At 63.6% G+C, this 18,622-nt stretch overlaps 1 protein-coding gene across 2 annotated transcripts in view; it reads right to left on the reverse strand.

Moving 5' to 3' along the window:
• Positions 1–18,622, reverse strand: part of LOC105471936 (notch receptor 1) — a 53,550-nt gene that overhangs the window by 12,583 nt on the left and 22,345 nt on the right. The window contains exons 3-21 of one of the 2 annotated variants that reach the window (XM_011724792.3): positions 16,428–16,690; positions 15,573–15,911; positions 12,171–12,293; positions 11,296–11,529; positions 10,849–11,004; positions 10,464–10,649; positions 9,993–10,106; positions 8,313–8,426; positions 7,800–8,033; positions 7,607–7,717; positions 6,826–7,018; positions 5,703–5,848; positions 5,333–5,446; positions 3,650–3,769; positions 3,149–3,301; positions 2,236–2,464; positions 1,313–1,514; positions 662–815; positions 385–569 (exon numbers count right to left, since the gene is read on the reverse strand). In XM_011724792.3, coding sequence (XP_011723094.2) covers positions 385–569; positions 662–815; positions 1,313–1,514; positions 2,236–2,464; positions 3,149–3,301; positions 3,650–3,769; positions 5,333–5,446; positions 5,703–5,848; positions 6,826–7,018; positions 7,607–7,717; positions 7,800–8,033; positions 8,313–8,426; positions 9,993–10,106; positions 10,464–10,649; positions 10,849–11,004; positions 11,296–11,529; positions 12,171–12,293; positions 15,573–15,911; positions 16,428–16,690 — 3,370 coding nt within the window. The remainder of the gene's footprint in view (positions 1–384; positions 570–661; positions 816–1,312; positions 1,515–2,235; positions 2,465–3,148; positions 3,302–3,649; positions 3,770–5,332; positions 5,447–5,702; positions 5,849–6,825; positions 7,019–7,606; positions 7,718–7,799; positions 8,034–8,312; positions 8,427–9,992; positions 10,107–10,463; positions 10,650–10,848; positions 11,005–11,295; positions 11,530–12,170; positions 12,294–15,572; positions 15,912–16,427; positions 16,691–18,622) is intronic. The other variant, XM_071078645.1, reaches the window with a different exon arrangement.

Consider the following 18,622-nt stretch of genomic DNA (forward strand, 5'->3'; position numbering starts at 1 on the left):
CTGTCAGACCTGGAGGGAGACCCAGCCCAACAGACCCTGGCGGGGCCTCAGTGACCGGAGTCACTGCCTGTTGGGGGTGGGTGGACTCCGTCCCGTAGGATAGAGGTGAGGGTCTCAGGGTAGGTGTTGGCCAAGCCCAGACACAATCTAGAGGAAGGGAAAACCCCATCCCACTTCTCAGCAATATTCACCCTCCTTCGGGCTCTCCACAGGCCACCTCTTCCAGGTGGTCTACCCTGATTACCCCAGCCCTCCCCTAATGAGACTGAACGGTGCATGGGCCTATCAGGTTCAGTTTTCTCCACTGTGCCAGCTCCCAGTCAGGGCCCAGTGTGTGGCAACACTCGTGTCGGCCACAACCCTCACCCTAGGATGGGCCCCCACCTTGCAGGAGTAGCCGCCCAGGTAGTCTGTGCAGGTGGCCCCGTTCTGGCAGGGGCTGGGTGAGCACTCGTCCACCAGGTCCTCACAGTAGCTGCCCGTGTAGCCTGCCTGGCAACGGCAGTGGTGTGTGTTGCCCGCATCCACGCAGAGCCCTCCATGCTGGCACAGCCGGGCAACATCAACGCCTGTGGGGGTTGGGGTGGGGGACAGGTGAGGCCCAGGCCCACGGAGGACCTTGGCAGGCTGGGACCCGAGCCGGGTGGGCACAGCGGGTTACCTTGTCGCTGCGCAGCCACCTCACAGGACACGCTGGGCACATCACAGTAAAGGCCGGTCCAGCCACTGGGGCACTCACAGCGGTACTGGGTGTGGGTCTGCCAGCATTTGCCACCATTCTTGCAGGGCGAGGAGTCACACCAGTGCACGAGGTTCTGGGGACAGGCTGGGGTCAGCCGTGTGCCCACCCCCCTGGCCATTTCCCCAGTAGCTCAGAACGCACATCCACCAAGGGGCCTACTCCAACCTGGGCCTCAACCCGGGCCTCAACCCATTCTACAGAAGTGGAAACTGCCGTCCCTGGACTCCCCACCGCCCCCACATGGAAAACAGCCTGGGCTGGGTCTCCCTCAGGGCCCTCAGCAGGTCCAGACCACCCTCGGCCTTTGCTAGAAGGAACGTCTTTCCTCAATCCCCCCAATTCCTGAGCTCCTGCCCTGGCTCCAGAAACCCAGACTGAAATGAAGATGCCTGCTGCTCCCGCATCAGATTCCTTCACTGGCTGCTCAGACCCCCGAAGCCCTCTGCCCAGGAGTGTAGGGGTGACCCTGAGCCGACACGGTGGGACCTGGGGGTAACCATTCCCGCCCCCTGCAGGCAGGCACCCACCCAGAGCCCCTCCCTCGGGCACCTCTGTGGCTGGCGCACTCACCTGGCAGTTGGGGCCGGTGTAGCCCTGGGGGCAGGTGCACCTGTAGGAGCCGCAGCCGTCCTGACAGGTGCCGCCATGCAGGCAGGGCTGTGAGTCACACTCGTTGACATCGTGCTGGCAGTAGCTGCCCGTGAAGCCAGGTGGACACAGGCAGGTGAACGAGTTGATTCCGTCCACGCAGGTGCCACCATTGAAGCAGGAGCTGCAGGGGGGTGGACAGGCAGGGGCTGAGAGGAGGGCATTGGTGGTCCCCGCTCCAGCAGACACTACCTCGCCAGCACCTCCCCTTCCGCTCAGCCCTAAGGGGCCTGATGGCCAGAACAGGCCCAGGGCAGCCTGGCTGATCCAGGGAAGCCAGCGAGAGCCCGGGGCCCGGCTCTCACGCCATGTCACACCTCCATTTCCTGCCTTCTTTATAAGTCAGGTCGAGAGTGGCTTTACCAAACGCACAGGCATAGGGTGGTTAAAGTAAGAATGAGGGAGAAACCAGAGCCTGCCCTGGTAATACGGGAGGTAATTAACGTCAGAAATCAGGGATGAGACTGACGTTTACCAAATGAGCTTCCTGGCAACCACGGCAAAAAGGAAACAAGAGTGACAGAGTTCTCGTTGTCTAATAGAAGGAGGCGCACCAGTTCTTCAGGACGGACTACTGGCGTTCCTGGTGCGGGACACAGGAGGAGGTCACAGTGGCCCTCTCAGGAGGGACACGTTGGTACAATGAACAATGTCTGGACTCAATGCAGCCAGCACTAAGTGCCCAGCAGGCCTAGGTGGACGCCTGCGTGGTGTGCCCGGCTGCAACCAGTGCTAAGTGCCCAGCAGGCCTGGGCAGACGCTTGCGTGGTGTGTCAGGCTGCCAGCTACTGCGTGTGGCCCACACTGCCCGTCTCCCCCCATGGCCTCACTCGAGCCCCGCGCACCTCTCTGTACAGTCGGGCGTGTTGTTCTCACAGTGGATCCCGCTGAAGCCCGCGGGACAGGTGCACGTGTAGCTGTCCACGCAGTCCGTGCAGTTGGCCCCGTTGCGGCAGGGGTCACTGGCACACTCGTTGATGTCCTCCTCACAGAAAGTGCCCTGGAAGCCGGGCAGGCAGTCGCAGAAGGCCGTGTTGATGCCGTCTGTGCAGGAGCCGCCGTTGTGACACGGGTCTGGGAGGGGACGGAAGGGTGTGTGAGGGGCAGACACAAACCCACACTTGTGGGAGGGGGCTGGGAAGGCTGCGGACAGCCCAGCCTTTCATTGCCAGGGCTGCAGCGAGCCGCCCTGGGACAAAGGTGTCCAGTGGGGAGCCCCAGCACCCACAGGCTGCACCACATCCATCTCCTGTGCTTGGGGTCTCTCTCTCCCCACCTGCTCCTGTCCTCAAGTCCCAGGGCAGGGGACAGCTTTGCAGGTTTCACAGACCAAGCAGGGGAGGAGTGACAGTTCTTGCCTCTGCCTGCCAGGTGATGCCAGCAAGACCCCCGGCTTCTGCCAACCTCAACCTCTATGAAGCAGGGCCGGGGAGACCTGAGCGCGCTGGCCTGCAGTGGGGCCTGACGAGCCTGGCGGGAGTGCAGGCCGGGCCCAAGCCATCCTCAGCTCAGCAAAGAGCCGCGGGAGGGCCTATCATGACTCTCCCGCAAAGTGCAGGGAGGGGCAAGCCAGCCCTGGGGCCCTCCTGAACCACCCTGGCCATCCCTCAGCACATCCCTCACACCCGACCCAACCCTCCCAGCCACACTCCGGCCTCGCCTGGGCGCTTATGGCCAGCACCATGCGCACCAACCCTGCCCAGGGAAACTGAGGCCTGAGAGCTTCCGGGAGGCGGCCAGAGCCGCGGGGCCACTCACTGGGCCGGCAGTCGTCGATGTCAGTCTCGCAGTTGCGCCCGCTGTAGCCGGCCTGGCAGTGGCAGCGGTAGCCGCCGTGGGTGTTTTGGCAGGACGCGCCGTGCCGGCACGGGCTCACAACACACTCATTGATGTCGACCTCACAGGTCTGCCCTGCGGGGCAGGAGGAGGCCAGTTGGTCACCAGCAGCCCCTGGCCCTCCAGGCCCTTCCCAGGCTGGCCCACCCACCTATAGTGCCTCTCCCGACCCCCAGGAGTGGGCTTCCGTGGCCCCAGGACCATCCTGTCTCCCCTAATTTTGGCCTAAGAAGGTCACAGGAACTGGAGTTGGGAAGGGTGCTCCCAGGTCAATTCCTGATTCCAGAGCTTCTCTGACCAGGGCCTCCTCAGCACCCACCGGCTCCTCTCCGAAGGCTCATCTAGCCTGCCTGGGAGCTGCCTGTGTCCCAAAGACGTCCTGACCTCCCGTCCCAGCCCCCGCTGGCCCTGGGCCAGCCTCACCTTGCCAGCCCGTGGGGCAGACGCAGGAGAAGCTCTCATAGTCCTCGGATTCCCTGCACTCCCCACCGTTTCTGCAGGGGCTGGGGGCACACGGGGCCAGCACCACCTCACACGTGGCGCCTGCGGGAAGGAGACACACGTGACCCCAGGGGCCTCACCCAGAGGGATCTCCCGAATGAAGGCCGCTTGGCCACCACCTGCTGGTCTTTCTGCCATCAGAGCGCCGTCTGCTGGTCCCGCCGGGAGGCAAATGTGCACGGAGACCCCTGAGTGCTCCTGGCTATGTCAGGACCCTGACCCAGGGGTGGAGTGGAGCACAGATTGGAGGACGCTGAAGACAAGCTGCACAAACGTGCTCAGAAGCCACCCCTCATTCCCGGTTGGCAGCGGGGCACAGCCTAGGCCTCACCCCGCCAGGAGTGCCCAGGAACAAGGACTGCACCAGCGGAGGCGGCCTCAGCCGGGTGGGCTCCACGACACTCCAAGCACCCTTGCCCACCCCTGACGCCAGCCCCCTCATCTCCAGGTGATGACGAAAGGTCCTGGCCTGAGACCGAGGCCTGAAACTAATCCTGGGACTTCGTGTCACAAGCAGCAAACGCCCATCACGGGAGGCCAACGAACAAGGGCTGCGATGGAGAGGACAGGCCCAGGCCCTCAGCACATCCTGTGTGTCGGGGGCATCAGGCACAGCCTGGGGACCTCTAGGACCATGCAGGGTGTCTGGCAAAGGCTGTGTGGGAACCACGTGCACAGCCGAGGGCCTTTTCTGCACAACCCCATGGCTGAGCTTCCTGTTTATAACCGTGGGGACTGCGTTATCTTCCCTGTCCCCCATTATCTCCCTGGCCTGCTGGGGCGACTTTCCAGGGCCTCTCTTCCTATTGGTTTCCACGGTGACCTAGGCAGGCAGGAACTGCGCCAGAGTTTCCGACAATTGTGCAAAAGGAAGCAGGAAGCGGGCAGATAGGAAGCGGGTCAGCACCGCCGCTCCTACCACTGGCCCGATCGACGTGTCCAAAAGGGACAGGGGCGCCCGGCGGTGGAGGGAGGGTCCTCACTGACTGACACGGGAGAGAAAACCCAGGTCCTTAACTTTGGTCAAAGAAAACAGCGTTTTGGCCACAGGCTGCTGGATGTCATGGGAACCACAGGCGTGGAACCTCCAGCCTGGCCGCCTGGCCAGGCAGGCCCACCCTGACCAGGCCCCGAGGCAGCACCCTCCGCCTGCTCCTGGGGAGCACCAGGACCCCGGTGCTTGTGGACTCTTCTTTGTCTTTTCTAGAGGAGATCATTTCCTGCGATCCCCTTGGCTGGGTTCACGGCAGGGGCTGGACAGTTGGGGGAACTTACCCCTCCCTGCTCAGCCGAAACAGAGGGTTCCTTGTTCCCCTCACACAAAGAGGGCCCGCCGTCAAAGGAATCCCTCAGGCCCGGCTGGCGGGGGTGGGGAAGCCCGGCCCCCAGAGGCCCCCAGCAGGGTGGGCGCTGGGAGCACAGAGCCCAAGGGCCCAGGTCCAGCCCCAAGAAAGCCACCACTTTACCCGCCAGTCACAGCTTCCCAGGCTGCCCCCACACCTGGCCCCACCCTCTCCAGCACAGGCCCCGCCCTCTCCAGCATAGGCCCTGCCCCCTTCAGCACAGACCCCGCCCTCTCCAGCACAGGCCCCACCCACCCCTCACCTGTGTAGGGCAGCAGGCAGTTGCACTTGTACCCCGCAACGTCGTCAATACACGTGCCCTGGTTCAGACACGGGTTGGATGCACACTCGTTGATGTTGGTCTGGCAGTTGGGACCTGGTGGGAAGGGGACAGCACTCAACATGTCCAGCACCCCCAGGCACCTTGGGAGGGCCCCACAACAGCAGCCCTGGGCCTGCTCCTCACCCCAGGCCCCTCCTCATCTCCGAGAGCCAGAGGCCTGGAGCTAAGGCTTTGCCACAGGAGGGAGACACCATGCATGGTGCTGGCTGGACCTGGGTCCCATCCTGTGTCTCCAGCTCCCCAGACTGGAGGGCAGCCCTCTGCACTGAGAAATGCACAGCCCACTCACCACTGAAGCCCTCCCGGCAGGTGCACACATAGCCACTGGTCATGTCTTTGCAGGTGCCACCGTTGACACAAGGGTTGGATTCACACTCATTATTGTTGATGTCACAGTTGGTCCCGCTCCACCCAGGGTCACAGTCGCACTTGTACCTGCAAGGGGGACCACACTGCAGTCAAGGGAGGCCCGAGCAGCACGGCCAGGGCCTGGACACTCCTGGGTCTGCAGTGCCCCATGGGCTGGCCGAGGTGCCCATCTACTCAGACTCGCAGAGTCCTTTAGTGGGGGCAGCTTGGGCACAGTGGCTCACACCTGTAATCCCAGCACTTTGGGAGGCAGAGGTGGGTGAGTCACTTGAGGCCAGGAGTTCGAGACCAGCCTGGCCAACGTGGCGAAACTCCCCTACCCTGTCTATACTAAGAATACCAGGTGTGGTGGCGCACGCCCATAATCTCAGCTACTCAGGAGGCCGAGGCAGGGGAATCACTTGAACCTGGAGGGTGGAGGCTGCAGTGAGCTGAGATCATGCCACTGGACTCCAGCCTGGACAACAGAGTGAGGCTCTGTCTCAAAATAAAGAAAGAATGTGGGGGCTACAGTGCTTCCCATAACCAAGACTGCGACAGGGTTTGGTTCGTTAGCAAGGGGACCATGCCAAGAGTAGGGCAGTGGGGTGCTGTGAAAAGACCCCCGCCACTTGCCCACTGTGTGGCCCTGAACAAAGCAAGTGCCTCCTCTGTGCCAAATGAGGGCAATGAGGTCCCTGCTGATTTAAATGGTCCCATCCAGGCAGAGTGCTGCCAGGCCCATCATGGACATCAGAAACACTCGCTGCTGCGACCATGCAAACGTGTTTCAGGGGTCACTGTGGACCCGTGTCCGGAGCCCACCATGCAGCCCACAAGGACACGTGGCACAGAGCTGCTGGGTGCAGGGCTGCCGGGTGTGGACTGCAGACCGACTGAGGACCCAGAGGCACATGCGTCCCCGAGGGGAGCTCCCTGCCACCCGGCCCCGTCTGAGGTCCGTTTCTGGCCCATCTCAAGCTCTGTGCAGGTGCCACCCTCCTGGCAGCAGAGCTCCCAGGGTTTAGGACTGATGTGTCCCCACGATCGGCCCCGCCGCATACCCGTTGAGGCTGTCCCGGCAGGCCCCGTGAACACAGGGGTTGCTGTTGCACTCATTGACCTCAGACAGGCAGGTGGGGTCGTGGTAGCCCTCGGGGCAGCGGCAGGTGAAGCCATTGATGCCGTCCTGGCAGGTGCCCCCGTTGTGGCAGGGGTTGCCCGCACACTCATCGATGTTGATGTTGCACATGCTCCCTGCAGGCAGGGGTGGGTCAGACTCCAAGGCTCAGAGCCCGGGGGTCCCACCCACATCAACCTCGGTTTCCCTGTCTGTTGAGCCAGGGCGATCACCCTTCTGGACGCATCCTTCCAGATGTCAGAAACTGTCTTAGGTCACAGTGTGCCATGTGCCAGCCTCCCCGGGCACCAGTGCCCACTCAAGTCATCCTCCCAGGGGGCCCAGCGGCAGGGGCTGCTATGGCCCTGACTGATGGGAATCTGAGGCCCAGAGAGGCAGAGGGACCTGCTCAAAGGTGCTGGTGAGTCACAGAGGAAGAAGGAACTCAAGCCTGGCCTCAGGGCTGGCCGCTCCCTCTTGGCCTGCTGGGCCACCGTGCCAACACGGCCTGGGACAGCTCTGACCAGAGACAAGGGGTAGGGGGTGGAGGGCGCCCACCATGCTGCTGGCTGTAGCCCTGGCCCTGCTGCAGTCTCTGCTGCAGACTAGTCTGCCCAGGTGGGCAGCCTCAAAGCCCCCACCCAACCCCTCAGCAGCCCCGGGGCAGTGGCTGACCTTGACCTGTGAGCGCAGTCCAGTCAGCCCCCATGTGCAGGGCCACTCACCTGTGTAGCCCGGCTCACAGGCACACTCGTAGCCGTCGATCTTGTCCAGACAGGTGCCCGAGTCGCAGGGGCTGCTGGCACAGTCGTCCAGGTTGATCTCGCAGTTGGGTCCTGAAGGGGTGGCACGTGGCGGTCAGTTCCCGGACCCACTCTACCCACTGGCTACCCGCCTGCCACACGCCTGGCCGGCCACCTGTGGTCCCCTTCAGACAGAAGCAGAGGTAGGCGTTGTCGCGGTCCTGGCAGGTGCCCCCGTGGCGGCAGGGCTGGCTGGAGCACTCGTTGATGTTGGTCTCGCAGTGGTGGCCCGTGTAACCCGGGCGGCAGAGGCAGGTGAAGGTGGCGACGCCGTCCTTGCAGGAGCCGTAGTGGCAGGGGTCGGGGTCGCACTCATCAATGTCCACCTCGCAGTGCATCCCCGTGTACCCTGGACCACGGGAGGGGCGGGCACGGGAAGAATCAGGACTGGCTGCTCCCAGGACACCCATGACCAGACCTGGGGTCGCCTGTACCCACCTGAGGAGGACTCCGGGCGTGTCTTTTGTGGAGGGGCGTTCCCACCCACCCAGGATTGGGGCTGAGCTGTGCTCTTGGTCTCTGGACCAGGTGGCCCAGACCAAGATGTCTAAGACCTTGTCACCTTCACTGCCCTGAGTGCCTTCTCCCCGTACCCTGTCCCTTCCCGCTGGTGGGCGCCAGCCCGCACCTTCTGTGCACACGCAGGTGTAAGTGTTGGGTCCGTCCAGGCACTTGGCACCATTCTTGCAGGGGGTGCTGGCACACTCATCCACGTCATACTGGCAGAGGTGCCCAGTGAAGCCTGGGGCCGGGGAGGAGAGGGAGTCATGTGCAACAGCATTATGGGTCTTCAGGGACCCCCGGCCAGACCCCAGCAGTGAGCTCCCAGCTGGGTTCCCCGGGGCACACTCAGCCTGGGCTCAGCCAACCCCAGGCTCTCCCTGCCTCCCGCCGCCCACTCCCCGGATCAAAGCCCCTCCGCCAGCACCGCACGCCCTCGCTCCCACAGAAGGGGCCTTTTTCCCAAACCGACTGGGTTGCTATGGCTACAGTGGAGCCGGGCGGAGAATGGGGCTCCCCTCGCTCCGGTGTCTGGGATGGCTAATCTGTCTCGGGAGCCTGGGCTTGGACCGGCAACACCTCCCTGGGTTCTGCGCCCGGCCCCCGGCTCTGGGACAGATGGAAACACCTTTCACCCAGGCCCCTACGAGTTCCTCCAAGTCCGCCCCGGGCGGCCATCATCTCCACCGCAGGCCAACCTGCCCCACGGGGTTCTCTGCGTACCCTGGCCTTGCAGCTGGCGTGCCACTGGGCAGGGGACATGGCAAGACGGGGCAGGCTGGCCTCCCTCCCAGCCTCGAGCCCTCAGAAAGCCAGGCTGGAGCCTCCTCCCTGTCTGGGCACCACGGCTCCTGGTACACCCTTTTCTCCAGGCAGGAGCGGCTGCACCCAGATCAAGGAGGATCTCCTGGCCCTGGGCTCCACCGTGACCCCCGGGCAAGCTCCCACTCCCCACTGGGCCCTGCCCTTCAGGGAAGTCTGAAAACACCCCCATCCACTCATGAGGCAAAACACTCTGTCCCGGGAACCTGAACACAACCCACAGCCAGGCACCCCTCAGGAGGCCGGGGTGCAGACAACCCCTCAGGAGGCCGGGGTGCAGACGGCCCAGAGACAGGGGACACAACCCTCGGCCAGGCACCCCTCAGGAGGCCGGGGTGCAGATGACCCCTCAGGAGGCCGGGGTGCAGACGGCCCAGGGGCAGGGGACACAACCCTCAGCCAGGCACCCCTCAGGAGGCTGGGGTGCAGACGACCCCTCAGGAGGCCGGGGTGCAGACGGCCCAGAGACAGGGGACACAACCCTCGGCCAGGCACCCCTCAGGAGGCCGGGGTGCAGATGACCCCTCAGGAGGCCGGGGTGCAGACGGCCCAGGGGCAGGGGACACAACCCTCAGCCAGGCACCCCTCAGGAGGCTGGGGTGCAGACGACCCCTCAGGAGGCCGGGGTGCAGACCGCCCAGGGGCAGGGGACACAACCCTCGGTCAGGCACCCCTCAGGAGGCTGGGGTGCAGATGACCCCTCAGGAGGCCGGGGTGCAGATGACCCCTCAGGAGGCTGGGGTGCAGACGACCCCTCAGGAGGCCGGGGTGCAGACGTCCCAGGGACAGGGGACACAACCCTCGGCCAGGCACCCCTCAGGAGGCCGGGGTGCAGACGACCCCTCAGGAGGCCAGGGTGCAGACGGCCCAGGGGCAGGGGACACAACCCTCAGCCAGGCACCCCTCAGGAGGCTGGGGTGCAGACAACCCCTCAGGAGGCCGGAGTGCAGACGGCCCAGGGGCAGGGGGTGGAGGCGGCCCTCACCCGTGGGGCACTCGCACTGGAACTCATTGATCTTGTCCAGGCAGCGGCCATTGTGCAGGCAGGGGCTGCTGGCGCACTCATCCGTGTTGACCTCGCAGTGCACACCCTCGTAGCCTGTGGGGTGGGGGAACAGTGAGGGGGGCACGCGCAGCCCCAGTGCCCCACTGGGCACAGGTGGGGACTCGGGATGGACACAACCCCTGCCTTGAGCCCAGTATCCCAGCCACCAAGGACCTTCTGTGCACCTGCCCCCCTGCAGCCCCCAGCCCGGCACCCTCATCTACCTAGCACTGCCGCATGCTCTGCTGGCCCTGTGGCCTAGCCTCAGTTTCCCCATGCCCTGTGCAGGCTGTGGGCCCAGAAGGCACAGAGGCTGGGGAAGGGGAAGCGGCCCACAGATGCTCCCGGGGCTGCCCCTCCAAGGCTGCCCAGCCTCGACTCAGTTTCCCGCCCTGGCCCCGGCGGGCGCACCAGGCATGCAGATGCACTGGAACTCCCCGATCTGGTCCAGGCAGGTGGCGTCGTTCTGGCACGGGTTCGAGACACACTCGTTGACGTCGATCTCGCAGCGGGGGCCCGTGTAGCCCTGCAGGCACTGGCACTCGAAGGAGCCCAGCGTGTTGATGCACTTGCCCGCGTGCTCGCAGGGGTTGGCACCTGGCAAGGGCACACGGGTGAGAGGCTTCTCCAGGCACTCTGGCCCCTGCAACACCTCGCCGCACATCCCCCACGTCGGACTGGCAGGGTCCCATCCCCCATCCAACTGAGCACCCCCTGAAGCCAGAAACTACTTCCTACCGGCTCTGGGGCCAGGCTGCTACCCCCACCCGGACGCACCCCCTGTGCCAGCACCTACCCAGCGAGCACTCGTCCACGTCCTGGCTGCAGGCCGGGCCCGTGTACCCCGAGGGGCAGGTGCAGATGGCCTTGCCGTTGACAGGGTTGGTGTCGCAGTTGGAGCCCTCGTTGCAGGGGTTACTGATACACGCATCGTTGAGGTGACACAGCAGACCTGCGCAGGCAGCGGCGGTCAGCAGGCACGGCCCCTGGGCCAGCCATGGCGCACCACCCACGACTGGGGTCCATCCCCACTGGCACCCCAGGAGGAGCTGCCCGCCATGACCCCATCGAGGGTCCCGTGACACTCAGGGAGACTCATGGCCACCACCGGCCTCCCTGACCAGAAAGGCCCTTTCAGGTTATCCTGGGCACAGGAGGGCCATAGTCCCTGGGTGAGGTCACACAGGTCAGGCCTGGCCCATGTGAGCCCCCACCGCGCCCACCTGGGCCTCAGGGCACTCACCTGTGCGGCCGTGGGGACACTCGCAGTAGAAGGAGGCCACGCGGTCATGGCAGGTGGCGCCGTGGAAGCAGGCGGCGCTGGCGCAGTCATCGATGTTCTCGCTGCAGTCCTCACCGGTCCAGCCGTTGACACACACGCAGTTGTAGCCACCGTGGGTGTTGTGGCAGGTCCCGCCGTTCTGGCAGGCATTTGGCATCAGCTGGCACTCGTCCACGTCCTCGGTACAGTACTGACCTGCAGGGAACATGAGCTGTCGGCCCCGGGCAGCTGCCACTCCCTGAGTTCCTTGTCGCTTAAGATGCAGTGCTGCAATGCCACCCCCTCCAGGAAGCCTTCCTGGGCTGACTCCTCCACCCACCGCCAGCCTCAATCACTCCTTCCTCTGCACGCCCAGCACCATGGGGGAGTCTTGCCTCCTCTTTGTGCTCTGTGGACATGGCTGCGTCGGGGTGGACATGGCTGCGTCAGGGTGCCCCTGCGCCTATCACCCCACCAGAGGGTAATTCCTGAGCGCAGAGCCTGTCTGTTCATCTGGGCATCACTGTGACTGGCCCAGGAAGCGTGGCCTGAGTGGGGTGCTGAAGGCCCTCAATGCCAGGACACCCCACTGGGCACAGGGGCTACCTGGGGCCAGGTTGCAAACGGCCCACACAGACCAACCAGGGCCCTGTCTATGCTGACCCCCGAGGTGAGGGGCGTCAGACCCTGGCCACAGGGAGTGGGGCCCCCCATCATGTTTCCTTCTCGGCCAACCCCAGCCTGCCTGGCCTGGGACAGGGTCTTGGCTGCTCCGCACTCTGCCCGTGAGTGCAGTTCAGTAAGTGAGTAGTAGCCCCGCCCCGGCTGCCCCGCCCTGCGGCCACCCGTGTACGCACCTGTCCACTCTGGCGGGCAGCGGCAGTTGTAGGTGTTCACGCCGTCCACACAGGCGCCCCCATTCTTGCAGTTGTTTCCTGGACAGTCGTCGATATTTTCCTCGCAGTTCTGGCCGGTGAAGCCTGCCACAAGAGGTGCTGGGTCAGCCTCTTCCCTGAGGTCCAAGCCGGCTCCTGCCTGGACCCCCAACACGCTGCTCTGGACACAACTGCCTGGCCTCCACGGCCCTGCCCTGGGGCCCCTGGGATCTGTGCCTGTCCCCTGCCTCACTCCAGTGCCCAGAGGGACACGTCCTGCTCTAAAGAATCATTTTGGACAGGGCTGGCTAAACAGGGACTCAGGAACACAGGGTTCCAGATTCTGTCATAAAAACCCTTGTGTCTCTTGGAGTTTCCGGCAGCTCCCACACCTGGGTGCCGCCTGCATGCTCAGAGCTCCCTACAATGTCTCAGTAGGGGGGCCATGTACCCCATCTTTGGGGGCTGACACTGGGGCCTGGGCTCTGAGCAGCAGGGGACATGGGGCCGGGAGGCTGCTGGTTGGGGCAGGCTGGGCCCCGGCAGCCCTGGGGACGCTGCAGAGACTCAGATGGCCCATCCTTCCTGGGCAGAGCTCTGGCGCCCACCTCCTCCTCCACCTTCTCCACAAGCTGCCGGGGGCCCCCTCCCCCGAGGCGTGGCCCCACCCAGGCCTCCAGGGCAGCCAGTTAGCTATTAATCCACTCAACTCCCGCTGGTTCAATCATCAACCCAGAAAGGCGCGTTTGGCAACAGCCAAACCTGCAGCCGGTTACTAATTGCTGCCCTCCTGAGATGCCTTTGAACCCCCCTTGCCCTTGGAGCTCCCACCTGCTCGGCCCCTCCCTCTGAGACATTGCGCCACCGCCACCACCCTGCCCGTCCCCGTCCGTCCACTGGACCGGAGCAAAGGCAGGCAGCCAGAGACAACCAAAATCCAAAATGCAAAACGGCTTGGGGAGCACCCGAAATCAGAGCCCAGCCCCGGCGCGGTGGCTCCCGCCTGGAATCCCAGCACTTTGGGAGGCTGAAGCGGCCCGACAGCTTGCACCCAGGCATTCAAGACCAGCCGGGACAACATGGCGAAACCCTGTCTCTATAAAAAAAATACAAGAAGTAGCAAAGCATGGTGGCGTGCGCCTGTGGTCCCAGCTACTTGAGGGGCTGAGGCAGGAGGATCGTTTTAGCCTGGGAGGTCAAGGCTGCAGTGAGCTGAGGGTGTGTCACTATACTCCAGCCTGAGTGACACAGACCCTGTCTCAAAAAAAAAAAAAAAATCAGAGCCTGGAGCCTGAGTCCCGGTCCCCACTCATGTGTGGGACCCTGCACCCCGGCTCTTAGGTAGGTGGGGCCCCTGGCTGGGCCTGCGACCCCGGGGCTGTCCTGCACAGTGCTGGCTGAGGAACACAGGTGGGAAAGAGGGCGGGGAAGCCAGTGAGAGCCCCGTGGACCCCAGCTGGCCCCTCTGCAACGCAGCCTCAGCCAGTGACCCTAAGAGGAGACAGTGCTGACGTGCCAGGCAGGCTGTGCGACTCCAAATCCCAGCCAGCTCCCCGGCCTGCAAAGCTCAGGGCTGCCCGCGTCTCTGTTCCCCGTGACTCCACACACAGCTGTCTCCTGGGCTCCCTGACCACCAGAGGCGGCTGAGGGCCCCTCAGGGGGCCTGGGTGCAGGGGCCACCTGGGAGAACGTGAAGCTGGGGTCTGGCAGGCCTGAGTCATTTGCGGAGGCCCCCGGATGGTTATCTCATCCTGAAACGGCCAGACCCCACAGCAGGCAGTGAGCACAGCCCTCACCGAAGGGGTGGCCCAGCCCCCAGCCTGTGAGATCTGCCCACTCTCAAGTAAGTAAACCCCGCCAGCCCCTCCCCTTCCCTCCCTGCCCACTCCCCAGGGCCCTGAGCTGCCCCTGCACAGGCAGTGGCTCTGAGCAGGCCCAGCACCCTGCTGCTGGGCCTCACCAGGAGGTTCTCACCCACCCTGCCCAAGGTGGGAGGGTGTCAGCTCTGCACACAGGTGGCCTTGGACAAGGTTGCACACACCCCACCTGCCCTAGCCTGAACCACAGCCCCCCGAGAGCTCGGCCCCTCAACCCATGTGACTGCAGCTAGGGTCCCATGGCTGCTAGGAAGGCATCTGAGCCCCCATCAGCAGAAGGACTCTGCGCCCCACCCTGCAGAAATCCAAGCCGGCCAGGGAGTGCCTGTCCCCACCCCACGCTCGCCCAGTGACTTGCAGGAAACGCACACGTCTGGCGTCTGCACGAAGTTGGCTGGGCTCAGCTGACTGGGCAGCCAGGGAGCTTCCCCTTTGCAGAGGCCAGGCCAGCCTGGGGCTTCCAAGGGGGTGGAGCAGCCCTTGGGTCACCCGTGGGTCAGCCAGGACCCTGTACACCCCCCGGCCCCACCCCTGCCTGAAGGCCCTCTCCCCATTCCCACCTAACAGCCATTCTGTGCAGCTGAGACTGGAAGTTTCCTTCTTTTCTTTTTTTTTTTTGAGACAAAGTCTTGCTCTGTCACCCAGACTGGAGTGCATGGAGTGCAGTGGCGCGGTCTCCGCTCACTGCAAGCTCTGCCTCCCAGATTCAAGCGATTCTCCTGCCTCAGCCTCCCGAGTAGCTGGGACTACAGGTACGTGCCAACACACCCGGCTAATTTTTTTTTCTTTTGTATTTTTAGTAGAGACGGGGTTTCACTGTGTTAGCCAGGATGGTCTGGATCTCCTGACCTCGTGATCCGCCTGCCTCGGCCTCCCAAAGTGCTGGGATTACAGGTGTGAGCCACCGTGCCTGGCCAAGACTGGAGGTTTTCAAACTTTTCAAACTCTTCCTTATTTCTAGAGCTGCTGCAAAATTTACTCAAACAAGAACTACAGCACAGAGGCTCCTACATACAACACAGGGATCGGGGAGCCGCTGGAGGCACGGGCAGGGGGTTGTGCCTACCTGTCACCCCCACCCACAGGAGACCAGCAGGACAGCAGGAAGGGCCACGGTTCAGGGAAGTGATAGTGCAACCCGCAGCTCCCACACCCTCTCCAGCCCCAGCCCCACTGCAGGGGAAACCCCAGGGGTTGCGCAAGTCAGGGTGCCTGCACTGGGGGGAGGCAGGGCGTCCTACAGCTCGAATGTGAGCTCCAAGGAACTCAAAAGACACAGGCTGGCACCCAGACCCTGTGCAAGTGTCTTCCCAGCGCACACCCTGCTCCAGACGCGCCACCCCTGCCACACCACCACTTGCAGTCTGGGGAACTCGCCACCCTGCCTTCCCAACTCCCCGCCATGGGCCCTCCCAGGGCTCCCCCTACACCAGGTGCCCCCGTCCCCGCCCCTCGGGCCTGGCAGCCGGGGAGGGGCTTGTGCACCCCGGCCGGCGGGTAGCACTACCTGGCAGGCAGGCGCACTCGTGGGTGACGTCACCCGTGGGGCGGCAGGTGCCCCCGTTCTGGCAGGGCGAGGGGCTGCAGGGCACGTAGGGCCGCTCGCAGTTGGGCCCGGTGTGGGTGGCACGGCAGACGCAGCGGTAGGAGCCGACCTCGTTGTGGCAGGTGCCTCCATGGCGGCAGAGCCCCGGGTTCTGGCCGCACTCGTTGACATCCTGCCGGCAGGTGGGGCCGTGGAAGCTGGGTGGGCAGTGGCAGATGTAGGAGGCCTCGAAGGGCAGGCACTGGCCACCGTTGGCACAGGGGTTGGAGGCGCAGGGGTCAGCCTGCTGGCATGATTTCCCTGGGGACAAGGGGATAAGAGGGTTGTGCTGGCCTCACTGCTCCCCGAGGCCAGGCCTTCCCTCCCTTCAGGCCCCCTGGAAGTGCCAGCCTAGGTGCTATCACATTTGATCCTCAGGACCTGCTGTGAGACCGGTCACCTTTGGTAGATGAAGGACCACAGGTCCCAAGAGGCCTGAGCCCGGGCCGTCTCCTCCCAGAGCTGACACCTCCAGACACCCTTCACCCTAACAGGTGAGGGTCAGTGCATGGCAGGAGGAAGGGGGCAGGGGCAGCCTGGACACAGAGGCTCCCCTTGTCTCGCAGAAGCAGGGACAGCAAGGGTTGGGCCAGAGCAAGCAGCTGAAAACGAGGTGACTCTGGGGCTAGGAGTGGGGTGGGGACCCTGGGTCAGGGGCTCCCAATTACTTCCGTGTCACAGACACGGGCCTGGATCCCGCCAAGTACCTCGAGTTGCATGGGCAGCTGGTGGCGGGCCTGGGTCTGCCCACCCCTTGGGCTGTGGGTCCTCCCTCACCTGACCAGCCGGGCGGGCAGCGGCACTTGTACTCCGTGAGCGTGAGCAGGTCGCAGGTGCCCCCATTACGGCAGGGGTTGGTGAGGCAAGCGTTGTCCAGGGGCGTGAGGCAGAGGGGCCCAGAGAAGCCCAGGGGACAGCTGCAGGCGTAGTCTGCCATGCCTCCGCGGTCCACCACGTGGCATGTCCCGGCGTTCTTGCAGGGGGTGCTGAGGCACGGGTTGGGGTCCTGGCATCGCGGGCCCACGAAGGCCCCGCCACAGCTGTTGGCAGATGTGCCAGGGCAGTTAGTTCCCACCTGCTTCCCCGGCGCCCCCACCAGTCAGCACCGGGCACCTGTCATGGGCACAGCTGCCTCCCCCCACACCCCGGGCACGGGCGAGATGGCTGCTTAGCAGGGCTCCCTTAGGGCTGACGAAATGCTCTGGAACTAGACAGATGCCGTGATTGCACAACTTTAGGAATGTACTGAATGTCACTAAATGAGGCTGAGGCAGGAGAATCGCTTGAATCCGGGAGGCAGAGGTTGTAGCCAGCCGAAATCACGCCACTGCACTCCAGCCTGGGCGACAGAGCAAGACTCAAAAAAAAAAAAAAAAAAAAAGAGAGAGAGAGAAAGGAAAACGACTGCTAACTGGGGGAACAAGCTAGATACTAGGATATTCCAGCAGGACCCAGCTTGGACTCCACAGCCCAGGCAGGGGTCTGGGTCTACACCCGCAGAGAGCCATGGAGAGAAGCCATGCACATCAGCTCCGTAGGGCCTCCGGGTCTGCAGGCCTATCTGCTTTTCTTTCCGGCTTTGCTACAGCGAACAGGCATTGCTTGGGCAGTAACGAAGGTCGTGGTTTTTCCAACCTTCAGGTGTCAACATGATGGCAGCTGTGGAAAGCGTGGTTCACCTTCCCGTGCCCCTTCCTACATGGAAGCCTCTTTTTTTTTTTTTTTTTTTTGAGACGGAATCTCGCTCTGTTGCCCAGGCTGGAGTGCAGTGGTGTGATCTCGGCTCACTGCAACCTCTGCCTCCTAGGTTCAAGCGATTCTCCTGCCTCAGCCTCCTGAATAGCTGGGACTACAGGCACCCAACACCACGCCCAGCTAATTTTTTTTTTTTTTTTTTTTTTTGAGAAGGAGTCTCGCTCTGTCGCCCAGGCTGGAGTGCAGTGGCCGGATCTCAGCTCACTGCAAGCTCCGCCCCCCGGGTTCCCGCCATTCTCCTGCCTCAGCCTCCCAAGTAGCTGGGACTACAGGCGCCCACCACCTCACCCGGCTAGTTTTTTGTATTTTTTAGTAGAGACGGGGTTTCACCATGTTAGCCAGGATGGTCTCGATCTCCTGACCTCGTGACCCGCCCGTCTTGGCCTCCCGAAGTGCTGGGATTACAGGCTTGAGCCACCGCACCCGGCCACACCCAGTTAATTTTTGTATTTTTAGTAGAGACGGGGTTTCTCCATGTTGGTCAGGATGCTCTTGATGTCTTGACCTTATGATCCGCCCGCCTCGGCCTCCCAAAGTGCTGCAATTACAGGCGTGAGCCACCGCACCCGGCCAAGAAGGCTTTCTGATGGGACACCTAACGCTGAGACCACACTGGGGATGCAGGTCAGCCCATTCCCTGCCCATGCTCAGCCCCTGGACACGTTTCTCTTTCCACATCGAGTCTTCATAACACACATCCAGGCACATCGGCCGGGAGCAGAAGCATCCACATTACAGCCAGGGAAACCAAGGTGCCAGGAGGACGCCCCTCTGCCAGGTCTCTGCAGCCCCATCAGGGTGGGCGAAAGGCCGCTCCTCACCCTGGACACACAGTCCAGGCTCAGACAGAACAAGGGGAGCCAGGGGAGCGGTCCTGCATCTCCGCCCAGGCCTGGTCTCACCTGTTCCCTGTGGTGACGGGCGCAGAGCCTGCCCCCCCAGCCACCTGCTGTGGTCATAAATCTCTGGCCCCAGTCACCTCCTGGCCTTACGCTTCGGGGGAAGGTCTGGGACCCGCCAGGCGCCGCTCTTCCCAGTAGTGAAGCCTCTGAAGCAGAACATGCCACCAGCCCCCAGCAGCCCCAGCGGCCTGGGAAGGCAGCGGCCCCACAGCTCAGGCCCTGGGTGGGTGTGGCCTCCTCTAGATGGGATGTACAGGGGGAACCGTCCTGCCTTCCAGAGCCTACCTGGGTGGGAGGCTGCGGCGGCCACCTGCC

The sequence above is a fragment of the Macaca nemestrina genome, chromosome 14 (assembly GCF_043159975.1).
Source record: "Macaca nemestrina isolate mMacNem1 chromosome 14, mMacNem.hap1, whole genome shotgun sequence".
Classification (NCBI taxonomy): domain Eukaryota; kingdom Metazoa; phylum Chordata; class Mammalia; order Primates; family Cercopithecidae; genus Macaca; species Macaca nemestrina.